This window comes from Mustela putorius, unplaced genomic scaffold (assembly GCF_011764305.1).
Source record: "Mustela putorius furo isolate JIRA1106 unplaced genomic scaffold, ASM1176430v1.1 tig00003962_pilon_pilon_pilon, whole genome shotgun sequence".
NCBI classification, from domain to species: Eukaryota; Metazoa; Chordata; class Mammalia; order Carnivora; family Mustelidae; genus Mustela; species Mustela putorius.
In genome coordinates this window covers 10899828-10923824 of record NW_025422106.1, presented here as the reverse complement: position 1 = coordinate 10923824, position 23997 = coordinate 10899828, and the positions used below count along the sequence as shown (strand labels likewise).

At 40.4% G+C, this 23997-nt stretch overlaps 1 protein-coding gene and 2 long non-coding RNA genes across 4 annotated transcripts; 2 read left to right on the top strand and 1 right to left on the bottom strand.

The window, feature by feature from the left end:
- Positions 1-895: 895 nt before the first annotated feature.
- Positions 896-18926, bottom strand: LOC101672783. Of its 2 annotated transcripts, XR_199086.3 has the most exons (4): positions 18167-18926; positions 8789-8916; positions 6351-6565; positions 896-1176 (listed from the first exon to the last, which is right to left on the bottom strand). It is a non-coding gene; the product is annotated as an uncharacterized LOC101672783 (long non-coding RNA). The 2 variants fall into 2 exon arrangements; XR_001178623.2 differs by lacking the exon at positions 896-1176 and having other exon boundaries at positions 5809-6565.
- Positions 18927-19058: 132 nt separating this feature from the next.
- Positions 19059-21080, top strand: SRSF1 (serine and arginine rich splicing factor 1). The gene is made up of 4 exons (XM_004747328.3): positions 19059-19390; positions 19798-19982; positions 20365-20537; positions 20737-21080. The coding sequence occupies exons 1-4, from the start codon at positions 19197-19199 to the stop codon at positions 20929-20931; spliced, it is 747 nt and encodes a 248-aa protein (XP_004747385.1). The 5' UTR covers positions 19059-19196; the 3' UTR covers positions 20932-21080.
- A 25-nt stretch (positions 21081-21105) lies between these two features.
- Positions 21106-22860, top strand: LOC123389162. The gene is made up of 2 exons (XR_006603719.1): positions 21106-21417; positions 22346-22860. It is a non-coding gene; the product is annotated as an uncharacterized LOC123389162 (long non-coding RNA).
- The last annotated feature ends 1137 nt before the right edge of the window (positions 22861-23997 follow it).

Genomic DNA, 23997 nt, shown 5'->3' with positions numbered 1-23997 from the left:
GTCTGGATATACATCTTGTTTGTTCACCAGTTGATGGACATTTGGGTTATTCCACCTTTTGGCTGTTCTGAGTAATTCTGCTATAAACATTCATGTACAAGTTCTTGTGTGGACATATGTCTTCCTATGCCCTAGAGTGTATATACACACAGGGATGGAAGTGCTGGGTCATATGGCAACCTACATCTAACCATATGGTGAAGTGCCAGACTGTTTTCCAAACCAGCTGCACCATTCTACATTCCTACCAGAAGTATAGAAGGGTTCGAATTCTCTACATCCTTGCCAACACTTGTTATTATCTGACCTTTTTATTATATTTATCCTAGTAGGTGTGGAGTGGTATCTCATTGCCTTTTTTTTTTTAAAGATGTATTTTGTATTTTAAAGAGAGAGTGTGTGCATGAGCGGGGGGGGGGAGGGAGAGAGAGAATCCCAAGCAGGCTCCCCACTGAGAATGGAGCTGGACTAGGTGCTTGAGCCCAGGACCTCAAGATCACGATCTGAGCTGAAACCAGGAGCCAGACACTCAAGCAACTGAGCCACCCAGGTGCCCCTCTCATTGTGGTTTTTAATTTACATTCCCTGAAGCTAATAATGTTAAGTATCTTTTCATGTGCTTATTGGCTATTTACATATCTTCTTTGGAGAAATATCTATTTGAATCCTTTGTCCATTTAAAAATTAGGTTGTCCAGGAGCTTGGTTGGCTCAGTCAGTTAACCGGCTGCCTTTGGCTCAGGTCATGATCCCAGAGTGCTGGGATCGAGCCCCAAGCCCCACACTGGGCTCCCTGCTCAGTAGGGAACCTGCTTCTCCCTTTCCCGCTCCCCTACTTGTGTTCCCTCTCTGTCTCTGTCAAATAAATAAAATCTTAAAAAAAATAATTAGGTTGTCATTTTATTACTGAGTTGTAGAGTTCTTTATACATTCTAGACAGTTTCCTTTATCAGAGCTATGATTTGTAAACATTTTCTCCCATTCTGTAGGGCCTTGTCACCTTCCTGAAGTTGTCCTTGGAAGCAAATGTTTTACTTTCAGTGAAGTCCAATTTAGTTAATTTTTTCCTTTTGTCCTTTGTGCTTTTGGTGTCATATCTAAGAAGTCATTGCCCAACCAACTCAAAGTCATGAAGATGATTATTTGCTTCTCTGGGCATTCTGTTGATGTATGGTAACTTCGGAGAGATTATAAAAGAGACATTTGATTAACAAATTATATCTTTAGTCTATAAAATTAATTTTTCTTCCCTTTATTGCAGTAAGATCATGACTTATGCTGTTATAATCCATGTTTTTCACATAATTTGCATTCTATTGATGGTAATGATCTAAAGCAAGGGTCAGCAAATTAGGCCCACTGTGAAAATGCAGCCTAACATATATTTTTGTAAGCAAGTATCTACTGTCACTTGATCATACTCATTCATTTTCCAACAGCACAGTTGAATAGTTACAACAGGGATTACACGCCCCTATCCCTAAAATATTTACTTTCTGGCTTTTTACAGAAAAGGCCAGCCAACCTCCAATTTAAAACATTAAGGTGCTCCTAGGTGGCTCAGTCGGTTGAGTGGCTAACTCTCGATTTCAGTTCAGGTCATGATCTCAGGGTACTGGGATGGAGCCCCATGTGAGGCTCTGTGCTCAGCGGGGAGTCTGCTTGAGGATTCTCTCTCTCTCTCCCTCTCACTCTGCCCCTCCCACTGCCCACACACTCACTTGAATAAATCTTAAAAAAATATATAATCAAATAAATCTTAAAATAAATACTCAAATAAATCTTAAAAAAAATAGAACATCGAAAAACAAAATGTCATTTTATTGAAATTATATACAATTGAAATACATTTCATCAAAAATGTTAAAGTAAACGTCAAATATTTAAAATGTAAAGTTATATTCATGTCTTCAGGTTTCCTCTAAAAATTAAATATCATCTATTAAAATTAAAAGAAAACTCAAATTAGAATAAGCAAATACCAACATTTCAATTAAAATACTCTAAATAAAATAGATGTTTTAATTTAAATTGGGGGGAAATTTTAATGAAATCTTAATATCTTTATAAAAACAAAACCGTTCTCAATTCTAGCACTCAATGTCCATCTAGTGACTCATAGAAATTATCTCCATCATGCTTCACACATCATATTACCTACATACATACACACTGAAGAGTAATAGTTGTTTAATATTGCAACATATTTCTCAGCCCCTCTGTGTAACTTTTGCAAACACCACCCTAATTACTGTGAACCACAAATGGAACATAAAGAGAAGCAAGAAAAATGGGTGCTTTGCACTACTGGGAAATAGTATATTATGTAAGAATCTATTGCATTTATGCTCTGAGAGAAGGGATTTAACAAGTTAGTCTGTCTTTCCCTCTTACCTAAACCCTTGGCCACTCAAATCCAGAGCATTCTGTCCCCAAAACAGACAGCAGCACAACCCATTCTGTATCAGACACTGGGCATGAGCTCTGGGGCCTGAAGAGCATTCCTCAAGAGAAAAGTAGTTTAGGAGAAATCATGCTAATTCCACACATAGAATCCAGAATGACAGAAGCACCTGTGTGTGCATGTGCGTGTGCGTGTGTATGTATGTGTTGGGGCTGAGGGTTCTGTTTTTTGTTTTTTCCTCTTCTACATGTAGCAAGTACTAACATTTATGTGTGTGGGGGGGAAATGACCACATTCAGAGGCCTACTTATGCCTAAGATTGCCATTTTTTTGTTAGGGGGAGAAAGGATTTTTTAATATTTGGTAAAATATACATAACAAAATTGAGGCGTGTGTGTGTGTGTGTGTGTGTGTTTTAAGTTGGTTTGTTTTTGTTTTTTTTTTTAAGTAATCACTACCATGGGCTCGAACCCACAACCCCGAGATCAAGAGTCACATGCTCTCCTGACTGAGCCAGTCAGGCACCTGTGTTTTTCAAATAAATGTGTATTTGTGCTATGTGCTAAAACCAGAGCAGGAGCCTCTCCTGCCTGCATCTGCAGGTGGTATTTCTGGAACTGTAAGAGGAGATTGGCATGAAAACCTGGAGTTTAGGTAGAATCATTGTGGAATTAGTAACTAAGAACCAGGGTCTCAACCCAGAATATCACACCATAATTCAAATCTAGAACTATGTTGCGGCCCTGAGTCTTTAAGTAAGTCTAGTTGGTTGGCTTCCCTTAGATAAGAGAATTTTTACTATCCCATAAAGTTTTCGATAACATAGATGTTTGAAATGTATTAGAAAAGCCAACATATTAGAGAATTTAACCTTATCGAATGTGTGATTTTAATTTGAAATGTTTATTGTCATTAGACACAATATTTTAAAATTTTTATCCAAGTACTCCAGGCTTTCCAATGTAAACTCTACTCTTCAACATAGTTTTAAAAAGTGAAATAGTGACTTGTGACAACAAAAAACAATAGCTCCTGGTCAATTCCAGTCCTAAACACTTTCCATTCTTCTAGCTCTTCATGTAGTAACCTCCACCTCTCTGTGATATAGTGTTCTTTTGATTCATCAATTGCAGGTGGTCTCCAGTGATTTCTTATGATAAATGCAACTTCCAAATATATCACCATCTTTTCTTGGGTCCATGTTTCACATTTGAGTTACCATGACTATGTAAATATTGTTCAAGGCTGATCCAACTGTATACTATGATTTTACTTCATCTCCTGTAAATCTATTTAGTTTCCCCTGAATTAATAATTAACTCAAGTTTTAAAATAAACATTTCCATTTTCGAACAGCTTTGGATTCACAGAACTATTGCAAAGATACAACAGAGAGATCCCATAAAGCCTCCACCTAGTTTCCCTTATTATCAATTTCTGTTACTTACACTGGGGTACAGTTGTCACAATTAGTGAATCAATAATGATGCATTATTAACTAAAGTCAATATTCTATTCAGATTTCCTCATTTTCCTTAATGTTTTGTTTTGTTTTGTTTCTGTTCCAGGATCCTGTCTCCTTGGACTCTTTTTGGTTCTGAGAGTTTCCCAGACCATCCTTTGTTTTTATGACTTTGACAGTTTTGAGGAATGCTAGTCAGGTATTTTGTAGAATAACTGTCAATTAGGATTTGTCTTTTTTTTTTTTTTTAAAGATTATTTATTTATTTATTTGACAGACAGAGATCACGAGTCGGCAGAGAGGCAGGCAGAGAGAGAGGAAGGGAAGCAGGCTCCCTACTGAGCAGAGAGCCTGATGTGGGGCTCAAACCCAGGACCCTGGGATCATGACCCGAGCCGAAGGCAGAGGCTTTAACCCACTGAGCCACCCAGGCGCCCCTTGTCTTGTGTTTTTAATCATGATTAGACTAGCGTAATTTATTTTTGAGAAGAAGACCATTCTCATCAGTGAGAGTACCTACTATTGATACGACTTATCACTGTTGGCACTAACCTTGATCTTCTGGCTTAAGGGAGTGTTAACTGCCCCTCCCCCCATTTCTATACTATACTCTTTGAAAGGAAGTCACTATGTTCAGCTCTGCCTAATGATAACCTAGCTCTGCGTAAGTTATTTGGAATTCTTCTATCTCGAAGATTTGTCTATTCTCCCCATTTATTCAATCATTTATGTATACAGTGTGGACTCATGGATTTCTATTTTTTATACTTTGGGTTATCATCCAATGCAACTTTTTTTTCATTATTTTTAAATTGTTCCAGCTTGGCCATTGGAGTTCTGTCAGGTAGCTTCTGTATCCTTTTAACATATCTCCATCCTTGTGGTGGGATTTTTAAAACTAATTTAATTTTTAAAATATTTATTTATTTGAGAGAGAGCAGGGTGGGGCACAGTCAGAGAGGGAGAGAGCATCTCAAGCAGGCTTCCCACTGGGCACTGAGTCTGATATAGGGCTCAACCCCACAATCATGACTCAGATGAAATAAAAAATAGGATGGCAAACAGATTGAGCCACCCGGGCACTCTTAATTTTTTTTTTTTAAGTATTCTCTTACTTTTTGGTACTACAAAATGCTACAGGCTCATATTGTACTTTTTCTATTCCAGTTTTAGAATCAGTCATTTCTCCAAGGAACTCTGGTTTCTTTTGTCGGAGAACGGTATTAGAAGCCAAGATCTGAGTGCTAGTGTGCTCACTGGTACTAGGGTGTCTTGCTTCTAGGCTCTTCCAGCTGACAGATACAGGAGACATACATAGTGTACTAATCTGTGTAGACCCACATATCTATAAATATTTCCATAGGTAGCTGAGTCTCTCCATATAAACACAAGTTCATACCATCTCCAATTCTATTCCAAGTACCACATGGATCATTCCTGCATCTTCCCCTTACTTATCTATAAACTCCCAATCCAACAAGAACATAGCTCTCACCATCAGTCATCCACTTACTTACGGTTCAATTCCAATATACAGTTTTTTCAGAATTATTAACCCAGGAAGCAACTAGTTTATTTTTTTTTTTAAGCAGTCTGCATACAGTACTTTTGTACACTGCCTTTGCCTTTAGTTTTACAGACTGCACTCATTTCCAAAGTTACTTGGGTCAGACCTTTATTCTCTCAGAACCTCCAGAGAGGTTTCTTCATATATTTGCAATATATTTAGATTCGTTTGTCACACTATGCATTTTATACTGAGTTCCCTCAACCTCCTAGATTATACTTAAAATTTGCCTGCACAGGGTGCCTGGGTGGCTCAGTGGGTTAAGCCTCTACCTTCGACTCAGGTCATGATCCCAGGGTCCTGGGATCGAGCCCCACAGCGGGCTCTCTGCTCAGTGCGGAGCCTGCTTCCCCCGCCCCCGCCTGCCTTTCCGCCTGCTTGTGATTTCTATCAAATAAATAAATAAAATATTTTAAAATAAAAAAATAAAATTTGCATGAATTAAAGTATACTCTTCGTGCTGTAAAGTTCTGTGGGTTTTTGAAAAAATTCTACAGGTTTTAATGTCTTATATTCACCATTAGAGTATCACACAGAATAGTTGCATCACCCTAAGAAACCCACGTGTTTCACTCCCATCCTCCTAAACCGCTGACAACCACTGATCTGTTTATCATTTCCATAGTTTTGTCTTTCCCAAAAGTCATATAATTGGAATCATACAGATGTGGTTTTTTCAGGCTAGCTTCTTTCCCCTATCAGTAGGCATTTTAGATTCATCCACATCTTCTCATAGCTCATTTAACTGCTGAGTAATATCCCATTGTAGGGATATACCAGCCTCATTTTTCGTGTACTTAAATTTCTTTGAACTTAAATTTTGCAATACTCAATACTGAAATATTTCAGTACAAGTTCTACATGGTCATTTGTCAGATGATCTATCCATTATTTTTTCCCCTGCTAGAGACACCACACCTGCAGTTTCTCAGTGTCCTGCTCCCATCTAGACTAGCTGTCCTCAAACAGAGCTGCAGAATTGTCCTCCTGGGTTTGCTCTCTGACATCATGCTGGAACATGCTGGAAATTCCTTTGTCTCTCTCTACATAAACTTCTTGTTCTCTGCATCCAATGTCTTCTTTTTTCTTGGTTTACTTCTTTCTTTTAGGGGAACATATCCTTCAGCACCTTCCTGAGAAACAATGAATGGAAGATACGGCACTGAAAAGTCTGGCTTCCTTCATAATTGGAGTTTAGATGTGTATAGAATTGAACATTGAAAATAAATTTTTAGGAGTGCCTGGGTGGCTCAGTCGTTAAGCGTCTGAAAATTAATTTTTAGGAGTGCCGGGTGGCTCAGTCGTTAAGCGTCTGCCTTCGGTTCAGGTCATGATCCCAGCATCCTGGGATCGAACCCTGCATCAGGCTCCCTGCTCATTGGGAAGCCTGCTTCTCCCTCTCCCACTCCCCCTGCTTGTGTTCTTGCTCTTGTTGTCTCTCTCTCCGTCAAATAAATAAATAAAATCTTTAAAAAAATAAATTTTTACTCAGAAATGTCAGAGAATTGTTCCATTGTTATTGTTGTTTTAGTTGTTAGTACTGTTGCTTATTGTCCCAGTGTTGTTAATGAGAAATCGAATGATATTCTGATTCAGGGCTGAGATGGAAGGTGTGATAGGTAATCTATTTTGTTTTCCTTAAAAGATTTCAGGATATTTTACCTATGTTTTTCTAAAATTTCACAATGATGTAACTTGGTGAGAGTTTCATTTTTGTTCATGGCGCTGGGCATTTGGTGATCTCTATCCATTTGAAGACTCCTATCTTTTAGTTCTGTAGAATATTTTTGTACTATCTCTTTGATAATATTCTTCCTATCATTCTGCCTTTTTTTCCTGGAACACTCATTAGTAGTTTTTAAACTTTTTGAATTCTCTAATTTTCTTATCTTTTCTCTCCTTATTGTCCTCTATTTGTTTTTCTGGTTTCTGAGAAGTCTCCTTTGTTTTATCTTTCAATTCTTTTCATTTCTTAAATTCTTACTGTCAAACTTAAAAGTTTCAAGAGTGATCCTTTTTCACTCCATGATTGTTTTATATATACACCATGCTCACAGGTCTACCCTCCTTTTTTTTTTTTTAAATAAATATTTTATTTATTTATTTGACAGACAGAGATCACAAGTAGGCAGAGGCAGATGGTGGGGGAGGGATGGGGGAAGGAGCAGGCTGCCAAGTAGAGAGCCCCATACAGCCGTCAATCCCAGGATCCTGGGATCATGACCTGAGCTGAAGGCAGAGGCTTTAACCCACTGAGCCATTCAGGCATCCCTGCTCCCCTTTTTCCCTATTTACTTGTTTCAGTCTCCTTCTTTCTTATTAGACATTTTCCTTAAACATCTGGCAGTCCTTGACCGGCCATTCATATTTACAAGTAGGTACAAAAAAGCTGATTGGAAGCAGCCTATAGAAGGGCATGACTTGACTGTAAGGAGAACTGGCTACAATTCTTTCACTTTTGGCCAAATCAAAAATTTTCCAGAGCTTCTGTCTTCTGTGTCAGCCTCCACCACTCAGGTACTTGGTACCCTGTTTTGGAGTCTCTCATAGGTTGTGTGAGGGAATTCAGTTTATTTTGGGTGCCCCTCTGGGACTCTGCCAGAGAGAGTGGGTGGGGAGGGGCAGAAGGAGAAAGAAAGAGAGAGAGAATCTTAAGCAGGGTCCATGCCCAGCAGGGAGCCCAACATAGGACTTAATCCCACAACCCCAAGATCACGACTTGAGCCAAAATCAAGTCAGACACTCAACAGACTGAGCCACCCAGTCACCCCTAAAATACCATGCTTTTGAATCAAATGTCTTATTATGTACACAATATAATAGTATAGAAGTCATGTACATGATATATAAAAATGTACATACATGAGAGGCTTGTGCTCAAAAATGTTTTAAAAAGATTTTATTTGACAGAGAGAGAGATCACAAGTGGGCAGAGAGGCAGGCAGAGAGAGAGGAGGAACAGGCTCCCTGCTGAGCAGAGAGCCTGATGCGGGGCTCAATCCCAGGACCCTGAGATCATGACCTGAGCTGAAGGCAGAGGCTTAACCCACTGAGCCACCCAGGTACTCCTCAAAAATGTTTTGATGATGGTATGAGTGGTTAGGAAACTTTGAAGGCTACCATAGTAGACCAAAAGCAAACTGTCCTGGGTTGGTGTCATATATATTTCCTTATGTTTGTACCCCTGAAGTCCATCCAGCCTAAGGCCTGGCATAGCAAGAGTGCTCGATAAATGTTCAGAATGAGAATGAACACATGAAGAGATAAACCGATGAATAAAAGGAAATTCATTTAGGTGTCCAGGGTAGGATAACGAGCATGTGAAGGTGTTAGGATTCAAATTCAGATCTACTTACCTCCAAATGTACTGTTAAAAGAATAGGTCATTGCACAGCACATGAAACAGGTCAGCAAGGAGGAACATGGGATGTTCTTCCAACTAGTTATTTTAAAAACACAACGTGCATCTACATACGGATAAGCCCTGAGCAACAGAGAAAAGCAGTACATTAATCAGGTGGTTTTTATCATCCTGTCAGCTTTTCCACAAGGGAGACATTATTCAGAAACACAGAAAGGCAAAAGAGCTACATCCAATTATGTACTTGGGTAGCACCAAAGGATGTGTCTTGTATCCTCCTAGAGGCCAAGGACACTTGTTTCTCTCTAGGATACATGAAGGGACTTTCTCGAATTTTTTTTCCCCCCCAGCATAGGCCACATCTCCCCCCTGAATACAATAAGAAAAAAAATTAAGACAAGAACTTTAACCTACTTTCTAAGCTGTATCCTCACAATATTAAGTTACCACAAGACAGAGTTGAGATGGGGCGCCTGGGTGGCTCAGTCATTAAGTGTCTGCCTTCCACTCAGGTCATGATCCTACAGTCCTGGGATCGAGCCCCACATCGGGCTCCCTACTCGGCAGGAAGCCTGCTTCTCCCTCTCCTACTCCCCCTGCTTGTGCTCCCTCTCTCACTGTCTGTCAAATAAATAAAAATGAAATATTTAATTAAAAAAAAAAAGACAGCGTTGAGTTTCATTTATTTCTCCCTCCAAAGGACAGTAAAGTGGACCAACATCTGAAGTGCAAATGTTGATAATCCAAGGGTGCAGGTGTTCAGAGCCCAAGTAAGAAGCAGTGTGAAATTCGGGAGAAATTCCGTGTGCAGGGCCCTCAACTACCAGCTCATTTCTATATGTGATCACATTTAATCTTTACAACAACTCTACTTTAATCTTTACAACAACTCTAAATGTACCACTATTATCCACATTTTATAGATGAGGAAAAAGAGGCTTACGCAAGTCAAGGAACTTGTGTAAAATCACACAGCTAGTAGGTGGTATAGGGGATTTAAAGAAAAGTCCATCACACCAGACCAGAGTTCTGGATTCCAGAATCAGATAGGGAAAGGAGTGCCTCTGCCCACCCAAGGTTGCTTTTAGATGACAGGTAGAAGGAAACATTTTGTGAAGTCACTGAAATTTCTGGAGTTGTTTCGTTATTGAAGGCTTACCTAACAGACATTGGTTGATAGTTTCTTTCTTTCTGTCTTTTTTTTTTTAAGCGTTAGTAGCAGTGTAAACTTTGGAAACCACTTTAATAATCTGACACAATGCAAATCATGCTTAGTGAGAGCTTCTATTGCTTTATCCCCAAATGAGTACTTCCTCTGAGGCTCAAAAATGATAGGAGCTCTGCAGGCAAGACTGAATGTGTGGGGGTGTGGCTTTGGCATTCAGAGAGTTGAATACAAATTGCTGCATCAACATCTATAGAGAGAGATTTTCTTAAGGGGCAATCAGAGTATTTGAACAGTACATTGTCAGATGGAATTGTAACTACAGCCCCAACATATGTGTACTTGCAAACTAAGAGTTTATAAGAAACTTTCTGGAACTGTGACTTGATAAAACATTATTAAAAGACATGCCTATAAATTTTTTTTTTTTTAATCTGTATTTAGTTGAGGGCACCTGGGTGGCTCAGTGGGTTAAAGCCTCTGCCTTTGGCTCAGGTCATGATCCTGGGGTCCTGGGATCGAGCGCTGCATCGGGCTCTCTGCTCAGCCTGCCCCCTCTCTCTCTGCCTGCATCTCTGCCTACTCGTGATCTCTGTCAAATAAATAAATAAGATCTTTAAAAAAAAAAATCTGTATTTAGTTGAAGCTAAAAACAAACAAACATGTTAGATAAGCAGTTATTGCATCCATAAAGGTGAGAGATCTGAATAATCCTTTAGACTATTTCTTTTGTATTAAGAAGCTTACCTAATGGGGCTTCCTAGTTGCACATTTAAAGTAACACCCTCTTGGGGGTGCTTGGGTGGCTCAGTGGGTTAAAGCCTCTGCCTTTGGCTCAGGTCATGATCCCAGGGTTCTGGGATGAGCCCGTTGGGCTCTCTGCTCAGCAGGGAGCCTGCTTCCCTTCCTCTCTCTCTGCCTACTTGTGATCTCTCTCTGTCAAATAAATAAATAAAATAAAATTTAAAAAAAGTAACACTCACTTGCTCATTTTGGGAAAAACTATAAAGCTTTTTTCTAAATGCAAATATTTTAAGATTGAGAAGCTGAATATATCACTTCGGCATATAAATTGTGTTTGGTGAATACATGCTATGGCACTGTAAAAAAAAACAACAAAAAAAAAACCAACTTTTTTTTTCAAGATTTTATTTATTTATTTTTTTGGGGGGAGAGGGAACTCAAGGGGGTTTGGGGTAGAGGGAAAAGCCCATTCCCAGAAGGGAAGGGGATGAACTGGGAGCCTGACGTGAGGCTTATATACCAGGCTCCTAGGATCATGACTTGAGTCAAAGGCAGATGCATAACTGACTGAGCCACCCAGGCATTCCAACACTGCAAAATTATTATGGAGGCTTAGGAATGTACAGATAGAAATATATATATTTTTAAAGATTTCATTTATTTATTTGACAGAGAGATAGAGAGCACAAGTAGGCAGAGCAGCAGGCAAAGGGAGAGGGAGAAGCACGTTCTCTGCCGAGCAGGGACCCTGATGGGACTCAGTCCCAGGACCCTGGGATCATGACCTGAGCTGAACGTAGCCGATCAACTGACTGAGCCACCCAGGCGCCCAGATAGAAATATTTCTTATCTCATTACTGAAGTAGATACGTTTTTGTAGGGATGAGTATGTTATTTAAGATGTGACTTGCACTGTAGCAGAAACTGAAATCCAGCAGATAAAGGATAAAGGATATCCAGACTTGTTTTTCATCTCTTATTAGAGGAACTGGAACTAGAAAAAGAAAAATGACCTGGACTATGTTTGCCTGGCAAGGCTCATTCCTGACTATGTACTGAGAAGGTCCTACATGTGGTACTAATCGTGAACAATCCAGACTTCAGAAAATATATCCATGTTGGCTCATTAAGACCTGATGAAACTGGTGGAGGAGAGGGAGAGGTTATATTCCCGCAGAAAGGAGAGGAAGTTCCTCCAAAGGCAACCATTCTCACTCTCAATCATCAAATACAAAGAGAGATCCCAAGACAAGAAATGGAGACTCTGAGCCAAAGGAAAAAAATTTTTTTCTCCCCTCAAGGCTGGATTCCACAAAGAGAAGAAAAGAAGTTGGAAGGAATTACAACTGGTGAGGCAGAGTGGCTCCTGGCCAAGTGGATGCAGGTGGAGACCAGACAAGAAGGGACCCCATGGGCATGGGTCTAGATTGTAGACTACAGAGGTATCACCTCTGGGGCCAGCATGGCGGTGCCAGCACCAACCTGAAAGCCAGTGGGATCCCAGAACTGTAGAATCTAATCTGCAAATTTTGGAAATTTCATCTGCAAATTCCACAGTGAACGGACAGTAACATTTATTTACTTAGAACAAAACCTGTTATGAACTCCGCGAACTCCGCATGCCACGTTACTTCAGTGCAACAATGGTTACACAACCCTGCACTCTGGCCCGGCAATTCTGAGTCAACTAGATTACGGTATGGAAGAATGCAACCCAACGGAGCGGAGCAGAGCAACACCTCCTCCTCAAGGCTGTTCCCACTGGTAGGGCAGTTGGTTTCCACCAGGTCTTGGTACCCTATCGCTAAACAATAGTAACGGCTGGTGAAGCGTGCGTAAAAAAATGTATTAATTTTAAAAAGTGTATTACTTATGGTGACAAATATTAACAATGTAAAATATTACCCATGACAAAAACACCTGCGGGGTGGGGAAGAGAGGGAGAGAGAAAGAGAGGCCATGACAAAACTGAATTTGTTTTTTTTTTTAAAGATTATTTATTTATTTATTTGACAGACAGAGATCACAAGTAGGCAGAGAGGCAGGCAGAGAAGCGGGGGAGGGTGGGGTTGGGAGAAGCAGGCTCCCTGCTGAGCAGAGAGCCTGATGCAGGGCTCCATCCCAGGACCCTGGGATCATGACCTGAGCTGAAGGCAGAGGCTTTAACCCACTGAGGCACCCAGGGGCCCCAAAACTGAATTTCTGAATTCAGTGTAAGTAAAAATCACAAAACCAAGTCATTTTCCTCTCGGCTTGAGATTGCTAAACATTTTCCTTAAAGAGCCAGGTAGTAAATATTTGAGGCTTGTGGGTCATATAGTCTAGGTAGCAACAACTCCACTCTGCAAGTAAATCTAGAAAAGTAATTCTGAGAGTGTTCAGCTAATCTGGGCTACCTTTTAAAACAACAGAGAAAAAAAACAGCGATGCTCTCAAAACCTCAAAAAATTTTATTGAAATAATTTCTAACATACTTGGTAGCATTATTAACCTCTAATATCAGTATTACTACTAATAATCATAGCTTACACTTTTACAGGACTCACACTATAAGATCTGTCACAAAAAGGTAGCATTTTTGGCAAATAAAGCATAACTGCTTATGTTTTTCACAAAATTCCTTAAAGAGCCATTTATTCCAATTAGGAAATGTACAACATGATTTGCAGTTTTAATTTTTAAGGGGAAGAACTAACCAGAAAGAGGGAGTCATGATATTAATAGGAAGACGTGGTGAAAATACATCTCTTTATAACAGATCATTTTAAGGGCTGGTTTCTGGCAAAATCATGCCCTGTTGTTATTAATGATGGGAAGAATTAGCCAAAAACAAAACAATAGAAGTCAAAGAATAAGGGAAGCCAGTCCTCAAATAAGAGTACCAAGACTATATTATTAAAGGACTTATTTGGGCCTGTAAAGTGGCCATAATTTTTATACTGTGGAATGAAAGCAATCCTTGTACCCATTGTGTCTATCCACTGGTAGCAACAGGATGAGGTTTCCATAGAAACAACATTCTGCTGATCTAACGGCCCACCTCTTTCAAAAAGCAGTCAGTAAATTGTCAATAATATTCATTTTTAACAGAGATTTTACTGGTAATAAAGAAGTTACAGCAGCAATCTGTCCCTCAATATAGTTTGCTAGAGAGAATTCAAATGTAAATGAAATAAAAAAGATATATACTATTTCTTCCTTTTTCAGAGACTATTTAGCACTAAAATAAGTAGAACAACGGAGCAGAGTCATGCAAATCAACTGCTCCTGGGGGGAACTCCTGCACCCCGTAGACTCAAGTACTCCTAATCTCTGAGTCTCTTTACCCAGTAAAAATAACAGTTATCCCCAAGGAAGACAGTAGGGATTGACACATGAATAAGGAAAACAGAATTTCCAGATTTGGAAGGCCATATTTCAGGACAAATTAATCTCCAATACTCCCTATCCCCAATAATGCCTTTAAGAGAAATGGTACTGGAGAGTGATATTGCTGATTTTGTAAATAATTTTTCCCAGTTGTTTTGAAAAACAATTTTATTGAGTGATAATTTACATACTATACAATTCAGTCTCTTTGTGTACAATTCAGTGATTTTTAGCATATTTACAGAGTTGCATAACTATCACCATGGGTTTAGGGAATTTAAGTGTTTGGCAAATAACTGAAACACTGGGTTTTGTCACTTCAACCCTTTTTTCCCTCAAGTAAATATTTCTAGGGTAAAATACAGTGCTGACACTAGTATATATATATTTACTAGATTGAGTCGAAAGCATTTAAAGTTTTTTTTTTTTAAAGATTTTATTTATTTATTTGACAGAGAGAGATCACAAGCAGGCAGAGAGGCAGGCAGAGAGAGGAGGAAGCAGGCTCCCTGCTGAGCAGAGATGTGGGACATGATCCCTGAGATCATGACCTGAGCTGAAGGCAGCGGCTTAACCCACTGAGCCACCCAGGCGCCCACATTTAAAGTTTTTTGAGGAAGTAACTTTTTATAAACAGCAACAACAGTGCTGAAAATAAGGCAACTTCTGAGGATTAAGCTAGTAAAATGTATACTTCATAAATTAGCTGGCTGTGGGAACCAGCTAAAACTGCCAGTGAATGTGTAACTGAGGAGCTGACAAACACTCTGAACCCCTAATTAAAATGAGGATGTAATCTCATCTAATCAATGCCTAGTATCTGTTTAAACAAAGTTTTGTGGTTTTTTTTTTAAGATTTTATTTATTTACTTGACAGAGAGAGATCACAAGCAGGCAGAGAAGGAGGCAAAGAGAGAGGAAGGGAAGCAGGCTCCCTGCCGAGCAGAGAGCCCAATGCAGGACTCTTTGATCCCAGGACCCTGAGACCATGAACCGAGCGGAAGGCAGCAGCTTAACCCACTGAGCCACCCAGGCGCCCTTAAACAAAGTTTTATGTGAAGATCAGTCTACAGAAAGAGAATTGCCAGGGCTCACTGGATTGAGCGCCTAACTCCTGATCTCATCTCAGGTCTTGATCTCAGGGTCCTAAATTCAGGCTCTGTGTTGAGCTCCTTGCTGGATGTTGAGCTTACTTAAAAACAAAAACAAAAACAAAAAACAAAAACAAAAAAAACTGCTAATCTTTACCCAGCACCATTATCCAAGGAACAGACACACAAAATCCAGCGGGTTACAAATTTTCCTGTTTTAAAAGAGGTATACTCTGAGCGGGGCGGGGATCATTTTTTCAGGTCTCACCACTGAATGAGCTCTCTCAAAACAGTTTGCCTCATTTACTAAGCAACTGCCTGATTTTGTTTTTCACACCTGCTAAAACAGTTATCTTGGTGTGTACAATCTGAGCATCCTGGTTACCCAAAATGAATGTGTTCCCCCGACTCCCCACCACCCAGCTTGCTTTCTTGTTTTGCACTCTTGTAGACCAAAATATGTTAATCAACTCTGCAATACTAATATTAAGATCACACCCTTGGGGCACCTTGGTGGCTCAGTCCCGTTATGCTTCTGACTCCTGGTTTAAGTTCAGGTCATGACTTCAGGGTCCTGAGATCAAGCCCTGCGGTGGGCTCTGTGCTGTCGGGGGCGGGGGGGATTCTGCTTGAGATTCTCTCTCTCCTCCCTCAGCCCCTCACCCCCACACTCATGCTCTTCTCTTCGAAATAAATGAATCTTAAAAAAAAAAAAAATCACACCCTTAACTTTAATATAATCATCAAACTAATGTCATCCTGGGAGACCTTGGTAAACAGCCATTCAGATTTTTCCTGCTATATTCTGCCCTCATTATGGACCCCAGAATTTATAATTTTGTTACATTCAAATACAGTAAGTCAGTAAGTCAATAGAGGAACAAGAATGTCCTATTCACTCCATATTAAATTCTACTTGTATTCCTCTGAACTGAACATCAGAAGTGATTGCACAAAATTGGACAAGAATAAATCAAATTCACAATTTTCTTTTATTTCTGCAACAAAAATACCTTGGAATTAAAAGCACCTATGTTTAAATCACTTCAGTTATCATTAACTTAACATTAATCAACAGATGAACCTAAATAACTCTGAGTGGATGGATAAAATAAGTGTGCTCTGGGGCACCTAGGTGGCTCAGTGGGTTAAAGCCTCTGCCTTCGGCTCAGGTCACGATCTCAGGGTCCTGGAATCAAGCCCCACATCAGGCTCTCTGCTCAGCAGGAAGCCTGCTTCCCTCCTCTCTCTGCCTGCCTCTCTGCCTACTTGTGATTTCCCTCTGTCAAATAAATAAATTCTTAAAAAAACAAAAAGTGTGCTTACTGAATAACTATTTAATGAAAAAATCAATATATGATATACACAAAATTTTTTTAAAAACTCCTATCTTTTCTGCTACTAACTGAATAGGACAATGCTAGAAACTGAATCAATTTGTTGAAATAGTGTCTTTTTTGGTCAGCTTCTCATTTTAAAAATTATTAATTTTTTAAAGCCTCTGCCTTCAGCTCTGGTCATGATCCCAGGATCCTGGGATCAAGCCCCGCATCAGCTCTCTTCTCAGCAGGGAGTCTGCTCCCCACCCACTCCCACCCCCGCCTGCCTCTCTGCCTACTTGTGATCACTCTCTGTCAAATAAATAAAATCTTAAAAAAAAAAAAACAATTTAAATCCTCTTTGCAGAAAACGTACATGTACGGGGCACCTGGGTGGCTCACTGGGTTAAAGCCTCTGCTTTCGGCTCAGGTCATGATCCCAGTGTCCTGGGATCAGGCCCCGCATCTGGCTCTCTGTTCAGCAGGGAGTCTGCTTCCTCCTCTCTCTCTCTGCCTGCCTCTCTGCCTAATTGTGATCTGTCAAATAAATAAATAAAATCTTAAAAAAAAAAGAAAAAAGAAAGAATGAAAACGTACATGTACATATATGCATAATTTTGGAACCCATCACAGAGAGTTCAAGGACTACCAAAGATCTTCTATGAATCTGTTCTGAATCAAATTGAATTTGCTATTATGGGATCAATCAGAGACATCTGTAAAATGCAATCAACTTTTAGAACTAAGAAAACATGGCTTCCTAAACAACCTACTTATTTTTTAATCTCAAAGGCACTTAAAAATTTTAAATTTTATTTATTTGAGAGGATAAAGAATGGGGGGGGTGGGGATGCAGAGGAAGAAGCAGACTCCCTGCTAACCAGGGAACCAGACATGGGGCTCAATCCCAGGACCCTGAGATCATGACTCAGGCTAAGGCAGACACTCAACCAACTGAGCCACCCAGGCGCCCCAGCACTTAGGATTTTGAATATATTTGTTTTTCCTTCTTTACTATGACTTCTGGGGTGACTGGAGTTAAATTTGTAGTCTGCCTTTAGTAACTGGCCAGGCAATTACTGCAGGCATTTTGTATAGTAATCTTACCCATGACTTCATCTTAATTCCTCCCCCCTTATTTCCCCATTTCCCCTGAGTTTTTAGTCCAGTTATACTTTTTTTTTTTTTAATTTGACAGAGAAAGAGATCACAAGTAGGCAGAGAGAGGAGGAAGCAGGCTGCCCACTGAACAGAGAGCCCAATGTGGGGCTCGATCCCAGGACCCTGAGATTATGACCTGAGCCAAAGGCAGAGGCTTAACTCACTGAGCCACCCAGGCACCCCCTTAGTCCAGTTTTAATAATGTTTTAGGGTATAAATGACTCACACCCTTGAGGCCTATTGCAAATACACAGTATGAAAAAAATCCCCCTTAAACTCAGGATGCAGATGTTTTAGCATATATATGGCGGCAGGGTTTTCTTAAAAATGGAATTCATTACTAATATTTAAAAATCCCAACATTTCACATAAAAATCCAGATTTCAGATGTCTCTGGGAAAAAAATGTAACAAGTTCTTATCTCCCTGGGCCAGCATGCAAGTCCTGAGCAGTAACTATGGTCTCCGAGGGTCACAATTCTCACACATCCATTTTGCTCTATATACATTTTGTCTATATACTACCTGAGAGGTCCAGGGGTGACTTCAGAAAGAGGTACAAACTTCAGGATTCTGCAAACACACACACACGCTTTTTCTTAATCTCCGAAAGGGCTGGACAGGCAACAGGCACAATTCACTCTTCAAACCTTCACCGGACTTCTCCTCTGCGCTAGGCCTAACCGGTAGGCGATTAAAGAGAGGCTGAAATCTGAGTCCTGGTTGACTTCTCAGGGCTCGAACCACTGCCACTAGAACAAGGTGTGCTCAAGCGAGCTACACAAAGTTACGTTTTGAACCCACAACAGAACGGTACTTAGCGCAGAGTATTTACTAAGTAATCTAAGCTGGGTTGCTCTTAGACACGTGTCTAAGCAAACCGCCGCCTGTGCGGAGGAGAAAGGGCAGGAAGACAAAAGTCACGTCTCGGCTCGGGACTGAATCCCAAGCACCAGAGTTCCCAAACCAGCCCCACTCTCCGAGGATGTTCGCGTTTCCGGAGCAACCGCCAGGACCCTCCCCCCCTTGGCTCCGCCCCCAGCAGGCTTTCCCGCCAAAGGCCGTTAACACCGCAGAGCATTGTGGGACAAGACTCAAGGCTAGGTTTCACCCAAGGCATTCAAGGCGCGGACTTGTTTTAAAAAGAGACTCATTCCCGGAAAAACTATCTTTTAAGGCTCGTCAGGGATTAGTAACCCCTCTAAGGAGGAATCTGTGTTTAATTTTTACCAAACGGATAGTCGATTCACTTGCAAACCACTCTGCCAATCGGGAACGCGAGGAACTTTTTTCTCCTTTCGCGCGGAGGGTGACGTCGCGCATGCGTGAGCGTACCTTTCGCGGCACCCGTTACGCTCTTGCGCGTGCGTACTGAGATCGAATAGCTGCTTCCTCCCGCTTCTCTTCCTCCCTCCCCCCATATCCGTGCGCCGAGCTGATAAAGGCGCCATTTTGGAGGGGCCGCGGGAGACGTGGTGTCGCTGCGGGCTTGCTCTGCCGTGCGCTAGGCTTGGTGGGAAGGCCTGTGCTCGAGTCCGCGCTTTTCGTCGCCGCCATGTCGGGAGGTGGTGTGATTCGTGGCCCGGCAGGGAACAACGATTGCCGCATCTACGTGGGTAACTTACCTCCAGACATCCGAACCAAGGACATTGAGGACGTGTTCTACAAATACGGTGCTATCCGCGACATCGATCTCAAGAATCGCCGCGGAGGACCGCCCTTCGCCTTCGTTGAGTTCGAGGACCCTCGGTGAGGCGGCCCGGGGCTTGCCGCCTTGAGGCAATAAGTTGGAGTAGTCGGGGAAGGCCTCGATACAGAGAATGGGGAGGTGGGCTCTTAGGTTGGGGGTAAGACGATATCGCCCATGCAGGAACCGAGTAAGGAGCCGACTCGCGGTGTTTTTTCTGGTGGCTGGGCCCACGGACGTCCCCAGAGCGGACTCTCCGTCTCGGAGCGGGAAACTGAGGCGCCGAGGGCTGGTGTAGTGGTCGCGAGCCTGGCGTGCTTCTGGGTGGGGGAGGGGCCATTCCTATTATGCAGCGCATGTGGGCTCTTCCACGCTGGGTGCGCATGTGCGGGGGCCGCTAGTTCCTGACTGAGTTAGCGGCCCCTCCCGGGCCTTATTCTTAAACCTCTTGCTTTCTATGATCACGCAGAGACGCGGAAGACGCGGTGTATGGTCGCGACGGCTATGATTACGATGGATACCGTCTGCGGGTGGAGTTTCCTCGAAGCGGCCGTGGTACAGGCCGAGGCGGCGGCGGGGGTGGAGGTGGCGGGGCTCCCCGAGGCCGCTATGGCCCCCCGTCCAGGCGTTCTGAAAACAGAGTGGTTGTCTCCGGTGAGTTTATTGTTCGTGAGGGGTGTTGAGAAGGGACAGGAACCACTTTTAAGTTTCTCCTTGAGTGACCAGTTTTGACCAATTCAAGTTTTTGTGGTACGTCGTAAATTACTTAAGTTTCTTGGGTGAATTTAGTAAACGAAGATTACCGTAGTGGAGATAACGCCAACATACTACTTATTTAATTTACCATTAGGTTGGATACCTAGAATATGAAGATTTTGACAGATAATTTTGGACTTCGGATTCCAGGATTTTAATGAACTGCTCTTTACCTAGGACCGTGAACTAATCATTTATTTTAAAGTAGTCCTTGTTCTAGTGTAAATTTATGTTTAATGTGAAATGTAGGGTGATTGGTATTGAAAAAATACTTTTTTAGGACTGCCTCCAAGTGGAAGCTGGCAGGATTTAAAGGATCACATGCGTGAAGCAGGTGATGTATGTTATGCTGATGTTTACCGAGATGGCACTGGTGTCGTGGAGTTTGTACGGAAAGAAGATATGACCTATGCAGTTCGAAAACTGGATAACACTAAGTTTAGATCTCATGAGGTAGGTTTTACATTTACTCTTTTCTTTGGCCAGAATTGGATACAGTGGTCTAAACAGTGGAATTTGAAGGTAAGATTCAGGCAAGGGTGTCCAAGTAAAGTACCAGATTCCTGGTTTTAGTTACGTTGTATTCGTTCAGCATGCCTGAAGACAGGTGAAAGCTTAGATCTTTCAATCGAAAGTTCTGTCTATTCAATAGGGAGAAACTGCCTACATCCGGGTTAAAGTTGATGGGCCCAGAAGTCCAAGTTATGGAAGATCACGCTCTCGAAGCCGTAGTCGTAGCAGAAGCCGTAGCAGAAGCAACAGCAGGAGTCGCAGTTACTCCCCAAGGAGAAGCAGAGGATCACCACGCTATTCTCCCCGTCATAGCAGATCTCGCTCTCGTACATAAGATGATTGGTGACACTTTTTGTAGAACCCATGTTGTATACAGTTTTCCTTTACTCAGTACAATCTTTTCATTTTTTAATTCAAACTGTTTTGTTCAGAATGGGCTAAAGTGTTGAATTGCATTCTTGTGTAATATCCCCTTGCTCCTAACATCTACATTCCCCTCATGTCTGATAAATTGTATTTTAAGTGATGTCATAGACAGGATTGTTTAAATTTAGTTAACTCTCCATGCTCTTCAGACTGTGATATTGTGTAAATGTCTATTCTGCTCTGGTTTGTGTGAACTGGGATGTTGGGGGTGTTTGTGGTTATCTTACCTGGGGAAGTTCTTATGTTTATCTTGCTTTTCATGTGTCTTTCTGTAGACATATCTGAAGAGATGGATTAAGAATGCTTTGGATTAAGGATTGTGGAGCACATTTCAATCATTTTAGGATTGTCAAAAGGAGGATTGAGGAGGATCAGATCAATAATGGAGGCAATGGTATGACTCCAAGTGCTATTGTCACAGATGAAATTGGCAGTATTGACCTTATACTAAAAGGCAAGGGTTGAAAGTGATTATATATATATATACATCTACCTTAAAACATTTGCAAACATCTTATGCAGTTATCTTTAGCTACAATTGCTTTGCTCTTTAAACCTTGGCAATTGTGGCAAAATTATATTGCCCATTTTGTAACAGTTTATTTTGCTCCCTTCCCCCCTTTTTTGTTTTAATAGGGACTAATGTGGGAAGAACTGGCTAATTTGTCACAGTGCTTAGTTACAACTGTTAATGTGTGACCTGCTGTTGGTGTACATGTGGGTACAGGGTGTCTTTAATTCCAACCAGATAGAGTATAATATCAATACTGCTAAATCTGCATGTCCTCTGTGTGACTGATATAGCGTTGCTATTTCATTTTTTTAAGACAAAATGAAAGCAAAATAGAATTCCAATGTATTGGTGTAGATAATCTAGTTGGGAATACTTTTAAGTCTCACCTTCCCCTTTTAAACTAATATTCATAATTGACTCATGTTTAAAACACTTTAATTTACAAATTAAATTGCAGATGGGAGCATTAGGTTTAGTTTAGACTTAGGGTGGGTAGCAATACCAGTAAACTTTTCAACTACATAACTTTTTGCAACCACAAAACCTGTAATACGCTGTACAGTAACAAGTGTTGGCATTATCAGTTGAACTGTAAATATAAAATGCTTCTTCCAATTAGTCTCTATGATGATTAAGTTTCTAAAATTTATCTGAACACCATTCAGAAACTTGTTTTGGGGAATTTGATAGTTATTGATGTACATCTGTTAAACTGATGACAGACATAACTCATCATTCCCCAGAAACCTTTTTTGATTACAGTATCTAACATTTTGCCTCCTCTTTTTTGGTTTTGCTGGTTATAAAGGTTTGGATTGGAGAGGGCTCACTGGATCCCAATCCTTGGAGCTGGATCATTGGATTCAAATCATAATGTGGATAGGATAGGGAGGATGAATTACAAGGATTCATGGAGCGGGATCAGATTACCAGGAACATAGGAGTGGATTCCTGCCCCAACCAAACCGCATTCGTGTGGATATTTTTTTTTTTATTCAACTTAATTGGCTATTCCAAAGATTTTTTTTTTCCTATTTTTGACGATTGGAGCCCTTAAGATGCACGATGGAATTGTGTTTTGCATTTTTTGGTAAAAGGAGCAAAGCGAGGACCTGGAGATAATACGCTGGAGCAATCTCCTTGGAAGGATTCAGCACGAGTAGATGGTAAACATTTAAAGGGGAAAGGGGGGGTTTGTTTAAATAGTAAATCAGTAAGTCACTTCTAAATTTAAAGAACAAAATTGGAGTTGAAGAATAAGTAGGTTTCCAATTGGCTATTGCCGTTTTTCTTTGAAAAAAATAAACATTTTTTAAAAAACTATGCATGGTTGTCCTTTTTCCTCTTCATGTAAAATTTTAATTGGGTGACTAGTTTATCAGTTAATACTTTGATAAGATTCTGTTACTTGTTAGTGAATTAAAGGTTCTTGAAAGATTATTTCTAATAAATACTGTTAATTATAAAAGTCTTTTCGGGGAGATGAGGTAAGAATAAGGCAATTGTGTATATAGTATGTTAAATGGGTGATCTAGTTTCTGAAAGAATCTTCCCATACTTTGATAAAAATGATTAAATTTATAGATGTCTATTTTTTGGTGATCATCTAGACAACATAGGCTTTGTGCAGAATCAGGTAGTGACTAGTTAATGTTAACTTGGAGATAGCCTTTGAGATTTTCAAGCTTTTCTCAAAAATTGGTAAGTATTAAATGTTAAAGTCAGTGCAGATTAGAAATCTTAACACAAATTACATTTTTTTCTGAGATGTAATACACTAGAATTTTAACTGCTTATTTATTGTTCATGAGAAGCTGGGCTTTCTTTATAATTGTGCCTTGCAAATCCTTCTCAACTATAATATTCTGTATCCAGAACATACCAAAGCAGTGATATATATCTTAGTCTGCTCGTTCTTGTATCTTTTTATTTGATAGCCCCTTGGTGCTAAATTTTCAATGAGTTGGGGGAGGAGATTTTTACTTAAAATCCCTAATCTTTTTCTTTTGATTTCCTCATAGCTAGTCAAAACCATCAAAACACTTTTTTCTGCACCCAAAAAAAATAACTAAATACTAACATTTGCCTTGGATGCTAATAAGAGTTGGAAGCTGAATTTAAGACCACTATGGAGGTGACATAATTCGAAACCTAGGAAAAGCTAGACATAATCTTGGTAATAGAAGTGGCCCCAAGGGACTTGCATAAGGACACGCAACCAAAACATTTAGATGAGCCTTGTGGAATGTAAGGAGGAAGATCAGGGATGTTAAATTTAAAACTAAGATTGCACTTGTAAATTGGTTTAGATTAAGGAAGTTACTAGTTTCTATGCAGGAATTCAAAATACAATGTTCAAGAAGTGGAAGGATTTTAACTATTTCATGTATAGAGTATAAGTATTTTTAAACAACTAATTTTGGAAAGGTTAATGTAAGCTAAACTTAAGCCTATGTTCAT

Excerpts from the sequence above, each read along its gene's own strand:
- SRSF1 (XM_004747328.3), top strand. The coding sequence starts at position 19,197 with ATGTCGGGAGGTGGTGTGATTCGTGGCCCGGCAGGGAACAACGATTGC. Across the intron at positions 19,983-20,364 it reads AAACAGAGTGGTTGTCTCCG|GACTGCCTCCAAGTGGAAGC; the intron begins GTGAGTTTATTG and ends ATACTTTTTTAG. Across the intron at positions 20,538-20,736 it reads CTAAGTTTAGATCTCATGAG|GGAGAAACTGCCTACATCCG; the intron begins GTAGGTTTTACA and ends TCTATTCAATAG.